The 8,645-nt window shown below is 51.6% G+C and overlaps 1 protein-coding gene across 11 annotated transcripts in view; it reads right to left on the bottom strand.

The window, feature by feature from the left end:
- Positions 1 to 383: 383 nt before the first annotated feature.
- CHD6 (chromodomain helicase DNA binding protein 6) overlaps positions 384 to 8,645 on the bottom strand; it is a 74,685-nt gene continuing 66,423 nt past the window's right edge. For 8 of the 11 annotated variants that reach the window (XM_048963081.1, XM_048963080.1, XM_048963071.1 and 5 more), the window contains 3 exons: positions 7,017 to 7,136; positions 5,630 to 5,734; positions 384 to 3,843 (listed from right to left, as the gene is read on the bottom strand). In XM_048963081.1, the coding sequence (XP_048819038.1) occupies positions 2,953 to 3,843; positions 5,630 to 5,734; positions 7,017 to 7,136 (1,116 nt within the window). In that variant the 3' untranslated portion in view covers positions 384 to 2,952. The remainder of the gene's footprint in view (positions 3,844 to 5,629; positions 5,735 to 7,016; positions 7,137 to 8,645) is intronic. The other 3 variants (XM_048963077.1, XM_048963078.1, XM_048963082.1) reach the window with 1 other exon arrangement.

Below are 8,645 nucleotides of genomic sequence, written 5' to 3'. Positions count from 1 at the left end.
GCTCGTCCTCGCGCACCTGCGGGAATTTCCGCGCGTTTCTTCCGGCTGATGACCCGCTTTCCTGAGGCGCGCGGTCCCGAGGCGCGGATCCGTCGCAAGCCGTTATTTGGCGCCTCGGAGCGCCGAACGGGGCTGCGGCGTCAGCAAAGAGCGCGGCCCCGCTCCGTCCCGCGGAGGCTGCCGGCCGTTGCCGCGGTCGCTCTCGGGGCCTCGCGTCCGGCCCCAGGCGCCCCGAGAGCTCTGGGATCGGCCCGCCGTGCCTTCGGGGCCGCGGCAGCCCTGGGAGCCGCGGCGCCGCCCGAGCTCCGCTCCGCTATGGGAGCGCGGCGGGCCTCGGCGCTCGTGCCGAGAGAAAGGCGAGGAACCGTTATCACTGAGTCAGGTGAATTAAACGTTCACATATATTTGCTGAAAAAAATTATATACATCTGTAGCAAGGCTCTGCCAAGTCTGAAAGATAAGCATCATCTAGTCACTAAATTAAAAAAATAAAAATCTGACCTTTAAATCTTTTTTTTTTTCTCTTTTTCTTTTTATCCATGTCCAAGAGCACAGACCGTTTATTTTGTTAGCACATTTGGTGGAGGATGGATGTTCGTGTGAGTATCCATGGAAACCGGCGACAATTTGGCATTTCTTTTGGATAGGATGGAAAATTATAAGAAGCCACTTAATGCCTTACAGCCTAAGTAATCCACAGAGTATATCGGGTTGCAAAAGGGTCACAAAGTAGCAGTCAAAGAGAAGCCTAAACACCCAGAGACTTAGCGTACACGTCTGATAATAAGAACAAGGTATAGAGCATGCCGGCTAATTAAATAAACGCCACTTAAAACCCTGTTCCTTAGGAGTGTAACCCTGGAAAAACCATCCCGTGTGAGAAATGGACTCTGAAGAGATGTCTACATCCAGTCACAGTAAGGCTTTGAAGATACATGAAGTTTTATAGCATTTGTATTTTAAGGATTTAGGGCAAGTACATGTTCTTCTACTGAATAAAAAGAAAGTTAGTACTTAAAAGGTTCAAAAATATATCAATCGTGATTTTTTTTTTACATAAATAAATTATATCGATTTTGGATTTAACAGCTGAGAAAACCCTTTCTGCTTCCACTGGAGGCAAAACTGAACAAAATGTTAGTTAAATAGAGATAGCAGCATTTCTAAGAAATCTGTCGACAGCGATACAGTATCTATGCTACGAGGAAGTTATTAAATAGAAGACATTTAATTGGGGGGGGTTTGCATCGTGATCGGTTACAGACTTTAAAAAATCACCCAATCCAGGAATCTGGGAATACGTCCGTGAAAGGATGAACTTTTCAGCTCGTGGGTAACAGACTTCTTTGAGATGCTGATTTCAACATGTACACCATTTATCATTCCAAATGTATAAAAGACAATGACAAAAAAAAAAAAAAAAAAAAAGCATCATAAATAAATAATGCAAACCGAAATAGTTATGCCAAAACATTTGGACCATCCGATAAATTAGCAAAACTGTAACAGAAAATAAGTAAAAAATACAGTAAATTGTGACAACCAGATGTGTGACCGGTGACTTGACGCTCCCAACGCCCGCCGCGCTGACTTCAAGTCTCAAACCATGAGCTGCAAATGAGAACGAGCCCAAGTGAAAGGGAAACGAAAGGAGTGAAGGGGAGGAGAAACGAAGGAGTTGCCTGTGGAGGTGTCTCAACACACACAGAGTTTCGGGCACTGACTGCATTAAAACCTGTCTGTTTAAAACACGTACGTCAAAATCATTTGCCGATGGGGGGACGTGGAAATACTGTTCAACAGCACGTAGAGGAATGGAAAGAAGAAGCAAACGTGATCTCTTCACAGTCTACCACTAGGAAGGAAGAACAAACTCGAGCTTTGGAGATCCCGCGGTCCTTCTGCCCTCAGAGCAGCACAGCCTGCAGCCTCCCCTGCTCTGACAGACGCCGCATCTGAACATGGACCCCAATGGACAGCAACTCAAAAAGCCTCAGTGTTCATAAAAGAGCATTAAAATCAGTGTGGTCTGTTTGTGGCCTGAAAAAATAACATTACAGCACTCCTGATGCCATAGATGAGGACTAACGCCGTAGATGAGAACGGAATTCTAGCGGGGCCATGGGGGAACTGGTAGCGATGGGTACAGGAATCCCAAAAAGTCATGCAAGATGTGCAAAACGTTTTCAGCTCGGGCTGAAAAGCTCTCTTAACTATCGAGGAAAGGGCAACGAAAATTCCACTTAACGTAAAACCAAACTTTGGTTTGAAAAAATACAAAAGAATGCCTACGTAATATTGTCACTCACTGCCGTTTGTTTCCAAACCTTTGAGGTGGGGGTGATGGAGAAATTATACCACTACCAGTAATGTCTCTTTGTTTCAAAGAAATGAATATATGCATTTTCAATCATTAGGTATATACTTCTGTCTATACTACTATTCTAGTAACCATGATAAAATAGGGAAATACTTCAAATCAAAAATACACATCAGCACTTACTATAGCTGTGCTTTTTACCCCCAAATACAGGCTTTGTCACCCAGTGTCGCTGGAGAAAGAACCACCCCTGTCAGTGCGCAGACCAAGAGGTGAGAGCTTTGCTTTGCTCTGTTTTTGCTTCCTTTTCTTCTCAAATGTGTGAGCGGTTTGGGGGGGTGCCCAAGAACTGGATTTGCTCGGCCGGGATGAACGACTGGAAAACAGAACGAGAATTCTGTGCCTCCCACACTAGCTAGACAACACTGTTTATCTAATAAAGTGGCAAGACCCTGCAACTATTAACATATAATATGTCACCATAGTTTTCTGACAGGGAGTTAGGTAGATAATATTACTCATGGAAACACAGGTTTATGAAGGTGGAGTGGGGGCAGGAGGGTAAGTAACAAATAGGTATGGGATAAGAAACTTACAAGCCACAATCTTTTTTTTTCAATGAAACAAAAGTTCTAATTGGTATCATTAACTTCTTTGACCTCCTCCTCTGCTGGTACATCCTGCTCTTTCTCTGCTGGCAAAGGCGGTGTTTGCTCTGTACAGTTTTGACCGTTTGCAGCTTCTTTTTCGGGCAGCGAGACAGTTTCTGGTTCTGGGTTCACTGCGTCCCCTTTCGCTTTCTTTCTCTTCCGCTTCTGACTCTCCAGGCTGGCTGCCTCCGCGTGCCTGGCCTGCTGCATGCCCGGCAGCGCCATGCCAATGCCAGGGGAGAGAAACATTGACGGATAGATCAGTCCGGGTGACATCCCTGGGATAAGAAACGGGTTAAAAGCTACAGGACTACTGGTAGTTATTGCGGATTCTGTCTGATTAGAAAACGAACTAGGGCCGGGCTTATCTTCAGAAAGAGTTTCTTTTTTCGCATCCTGGCTGCTCTGTTTATCCTCAGTAGCTTTCTCTGCGTTCGATGTACCACTTTTTGTTGTGCTTGTTAAGGAAGTCGGAGCGGTGGCGGTACAAGTCGTTGCCATGGGTGGGTTGAGAAGCCCTCCGACGCCGAACATCTGTGGCACGGTGGCCATGCCTGGCAGCATCATGGGCAACATGCTCAGGGTGCTCTTCACGTCCTCGCCAGCGGGCACGGCCGCAAAGCCCGCAGGGAAGCCGACCAGCCCGGTCAGGGGGATCCCTTGCATGTTTCTCATGTTCTGAAGTCCCACTAGGTCCATTCCGGCAATCAGTCCGTTCATGAACAATGGTCCCATTCCAGAAGAAGAATCTGCTACGACGCCGGGGCCTTTGATGAGCTCACTTCTGGGCCGCCTCCCCCTGCGGCGCGGCCCCGCGTCACGCAGCACCGGCTCAGTCAGCACACGGTTGAATTTGCTTTCTGGTAAGTAGCCCTAGGAACAAAACAGACACAACACAAAATGCCTCGTTACTGCACGAGAGGAAACGTGGCTTTCCGTACTCGCGTCTGCATCCCAGATGGTGTCGGCACAGAAACATTTGCTGACATGATTCTGGATATGGAATTTGAGAGTATGCCTGACTTTTCCCCAGGGGATGCTGCCAAGTGCAGAACATCCTCAGCGTGCCCTGGCACAGTGCTGCAGTGCCAACGTGAGTGGGGGGGAGGGAGGCAGCAGGGACAGCAGCCTTTGGCTCCTCCGAGCCCCTCCAGCTGCTCCCAAGGACTGGAACCCCTCCTAGCACAAGGAGCACTGGGCAGCTCCACGTCAGAGGCTTAAAGTTCGCTTCTATCCCAGCTTTAGTCCTGGCTTCAGCAACCCTGGATATGAGCTCTAAGGGCCAAATTTTCAGCTGCAGGAGACGCAGAGAGTGGGTGTACTGCTGAGCTCCATGAGCATTCACTGCAGGAACAGAGCCCAGCGACACAGTGAGGGAGAAGACAGCCCACCTTTGTGGAGCAGTGCAGCCAGACACACAGCACAGCCTAACACTCCATTTTTCAGCGTTCTCATCACAAATATTTGAATGGGTTTTTTTGTGCCTCCCTCGAGCTGCTAAGACTTTTGTGCCTTTGAACAATTGGCAATAATAGATCTGCACATGAGCTATACTTCCCACTGACACCTCAAGTGCAGAACAAACCATTGGGGAAGTTTGCGCAGCCCAGCTGCTGCTCCAGGAGGGACGAGCAAGCACTGGTGCACACGGTAATCTGCACAGCAGCCCAGGTAGCCCAGACACCACGGGGCAGCCTGCCCAACACTCAGCCTTCGAGCTCTTCCATCGGCCGTCCCTCTACACGCATGCACAGAGAGTGGCAGATAGGGCTGCTGAGCACTATGGGCTGATACACAGCCATACCTCAGGCAAACTGGGGCAGCCTAGGAGGCATCCGCAAGAGCTGGAGGCAATTCAAGGCTGCAATTCAAAAACTGCACAGGGCATGCAGGCCAGCCTGGACGTGGAGCTGTGTTTTTGGTGGACAGAGGCAGGACATGCCAAATTGCCAGCACTCATTAAAAACGGATTTCAGAGTGGTATAAAACTCTAAGCCACCTGATCCCCCCTCTAGCCCCTGCTCAGCAAGGTTGCTGAGGTACGTGGCCTTGAAACAAGGAGCAGTGAGTGGGGCCTCTGGGAGCAGCCTGGGGGGATGCACGTGGCTGCTGTCCATCGCCAGGGTGGGGACTGGTGGGTGAGTGCACTGGTAGGGCTCTGCTCCCCGCTATCCCTGTCCTGCTGCTGTCCCAGCCCCCAGGCCCCCCACGCTGCACACCCAACAGCAGGCTCAGGCTGGCACGCACAGAGCTTGCAGGAGCTGATAAAAAGGCTTGGCCCAGGAAACTGCTGGAAAATGTGACTCATGAGAAAGCACTGTGTGCAGCTCCTGCCCTGAGCGCAGGTGGATGACTGATGCGCTCCTGCTGCCCCCGTCTCTTAGTCTCCCAGGCCTTTCAGAAAGGTTCTGCAATGGCTGCCCTGTCCTGCCATGCCCTTCCCAGGGCACTGAGCACCTCCTCTCCTGCTCAGCCGCGATGTGGAGCCGTGGCTGTGCCCAACCTTCCTGTGTCGCGCGGCCCAGCTAGCCTCCAGCTGTGCCATCCCAGAGAGGCCCTGCCCTGCAGCTCATGGGGCCTCACTGAAGAAAGGTGGTGGGGATGGGGAGGAGGAAGAAAAGATGATATGATACAGATTTCTCCAAAAGCTCTAACTTACTGAAAGCTTAACAATGTCAGCCCAGTCAGCTGCAACAGCATACTCCAAGTTTGCATCAAGCCACCTTGGCAATTCCTTCAATGCTGGTGCCGTGGCTCCCCCTAACTATAAAACATAGCAGAAGGATGACCTCTATTGCAGAAAGAGTTATGCAAAATAACACAAGAAATACGATTAAATGTCTAGGCAAACACACAGTTTAGGAGCATCCACCAGCCTCTGAAGGGCATGGTTGCTACACACCTGGGAGGCTCATGCAGGAGGTGGCCGAGCAGACAGAGACCATTTGGTCCTGTCCAAGCAGAGGGAGGACACCCCGAGGTGCTGATTAAGGTGCAGCTGGGAGCCAAGGCCAGGGTTTTCTGCTCACAGCTGTGGGCCAGTCCCTCCAGCCGTGCTGTGAATGGGATGACAGCACGTCTCCTGGCTCGCCGTCTGGGGCTGCGGTTTGGCTGGGGCAGATGCTTTTCCCTTGCTATGCCACTTGGCAGGACTCAGTACGGGACCAATGCCTCCAGCCACATAGCTCAGGGAGCAGAGGGCCAGCCCATGCCCTGCCCTGCCACCCAGCACTGCCCTCCTGCCTACGAGTGTGCCATGTGGTGGGGACAGAGCATTTGTACGAGACACACTCAGAACTGGAGGAACCCACCCAACTCCCCAGGTCTCCAGCAGCCACTGTGGGTGCAACACAGAAACACAGGTGTGGCCGAATCGGTCTCCCTCTACCCTACCACTCTGCTTTGGGTTTAGAGGTGATTATGGCTACCTCACCTCCTGAAGCCTTGGGTGTGTTTAACAGCCACATTTGGGTGCAAAGTTCCCTGTCTCATTCAGAGAGGCTGATACCCGTGCACAAGCAGTGGGTAACTCCATATCCCAACTCTTCTGCTCGGTAAGCACATCTCAGTAAGCAAGAGAAAGCACTGCAAGCCCCACATTCCCACACGCCTCTCGCTCTGCAGAGTATCAATGTGCTTCTGCTGCACCTCGTAAGGAGGAGCAAAACAGAGACATTTGCAACACATGGGAATATTACAAGTTTTGGAATACTGCAGTGAGTTCAGAAGTAATGATTAGATCCAGAACAGGAGCCAGCAGCCAGGGCTATGCTGATGGCAGCTCCCCACTAGAGGTTGTTGCAGTGCTGCTGCCGTGTCGACACACAGCGCAGCAGTGAGCTCCCAGCCCCTCGTGCTGCAGGCAGTCACTTGTAGGTGTCTCCTCGGTCCCACATGTGTCACAGAATATCATACGCCGAGTATGTATTCCATACTTTTGCCCTGTCCACGTGGTTCCCTGGATTAAGATCCACCCCTGGCCTGCTCAGGTTCTGCTAAGTGCTTCAGGACACCGAGGGCAGAGCACAGAATAGACCTTCGCTTACCCTCCGTCCGGTACCCTTATGTACCACCGGCACCCGCTCCTCGCCCGTGAGTGCACTAATGTCCAATTTGCTGGGGTCCTTGCAGCGCTGCCTCCTCTGCTTGGGCTTGTCTGAAAAATTCTGGAGTGCAAACAACACAATGTTAATGAGAGCAGACAGCTTAATGAGCCTGGCTGGCTAGAAGCCCTGCAGAAGGATGACACAGATGAGCACTCGAAGGACAGGGATGCCCCTGCAGCCCTGGGCAGAAGCTCTATGAGCAGCACACGCAGCCTCTGCCACTGGGCCAGTTTTCAAATGAGCATTAATTGCTGGAGGCACAAAGGGACTTCTGGGCACCGCACTGACAGTGGCACCATTTCCTGGCTCCCCCCAACCTGCTCCACACTTGTACACACACATCTGTAAGCGGGGTGCTCTGCTTCTCTGCAGCTCAGCCCATGCTTTTTTCTGCTGTATTTCAGCAGTTCCCACTGCACAGCTGCTGCACCTGTTTGGGGTCCCAGCCCTTCAGGACCACAGTGCAGTTACAGCTGAGTTCTTGCACTCCCACTGCACACAACAAGCCCTGGGACATCCGCCAACGTGCAGGCATGGATATAGCATTGTAACAAACTTCTGCAAGCCCCGAGTCCCAGGAGTCAATGAAAAAAGAGAGCTGTTGGAGAAGGTCCAGAGGAGCCACAAAAGGGGGCTGGAGCAGCTCCCCTATGAAAACAGGCTGAGGGAGCTGGGCTTGTTCAGCCTGGAGAAAAGAAAGCTGCAGAGTGACCTCATTGCAGCCTTCAGTACCTAAAGGGAGCCTGCAAACAGGAGTGGAATCAACTCTTGGAAAGGGTGGATAACAGCAGGACAAGGGGAAATGGTTTTAAGTTGAGGGAGGGAAGATTGAGATTGGATGTCAGGGGGAATTTCTTTACAGAGGGAGTGGTGAGGTGCTGGAACAGCTGCCCAGAGAGGCTGTGGATGCCCCGTCCATCCCTGGAGGTGTTCAAGGCCAGGTTGGATGGGGCCCTGGGCAGCCTGGTCTGGTATGAAATGGGGAGGTTGGTGGCCCTGCATGTGGCAGGGGGTTGGAGCTTCATGATCCTTGAGGTCTCTTCCAACCCTGGCCATTCTGTGATTCTGTGAGAAGGTCCTGAGACTGGCCTGGCCTTTGAGAACTCAACAGAGCTGCTCCAGAACCCCAAAGCAGCTTTCAAACTGATCTCTCAGACACAGAACACCTGCCTCGAGGCAGGGAACCCCTCAGTGTTGACACAGAGCTTGCTGGCAGCAGCTGGTCTTTGGCGTGGCAGATGTGTGAGCTCTGTAAGCCCCCCAGAAGGCCAGGGCACTGGGAAGTGGTGGAAAGGCAGCTCCATTGCTGCTCCATCAACAGACTGCTTCCTGCAGTGCTCCTGGTCCAGGGCACAGATCTCTGTGTGTCTCATTGTCTTAAAAAGCTGCTTGATCTCCTCATCTCTCAGGAGCCCCACACCCTGCCCAGCTTGCCCCTCCTCCATGCTCCTGCACTCCAGCCCTGGGGAAGCCCTGCCTTGGGCACACACAGTCTTCTGTGACCAAGAAACAGTCTATTATGTATGGCATCACATTTCTTCCTGCTCTGCAGCCTGTGCTCTGCCTACC

The sequence above is a fragment of the Lagopus muta genome, chromosome 16 (genome assembly GCF_023343835.1).
Source record: "Lagopus muta isolate bLagMut1 chromosome 16, bLagMut1 primary, whole genome shotgun sequence".
In the NCBI taxonomy this organism is placed as follows: domain Eukaryota; kingdom Metazoa; phylum Chordata; class Aves; order Galliformes; family Phasianidae; genus Lagopus; species Lagopus muta.
The sequence above is the reverse complement of the archived record's forward strand: the minus strand, read 5'-3'. Positions and strand labels throughout refer to the sequence as shown.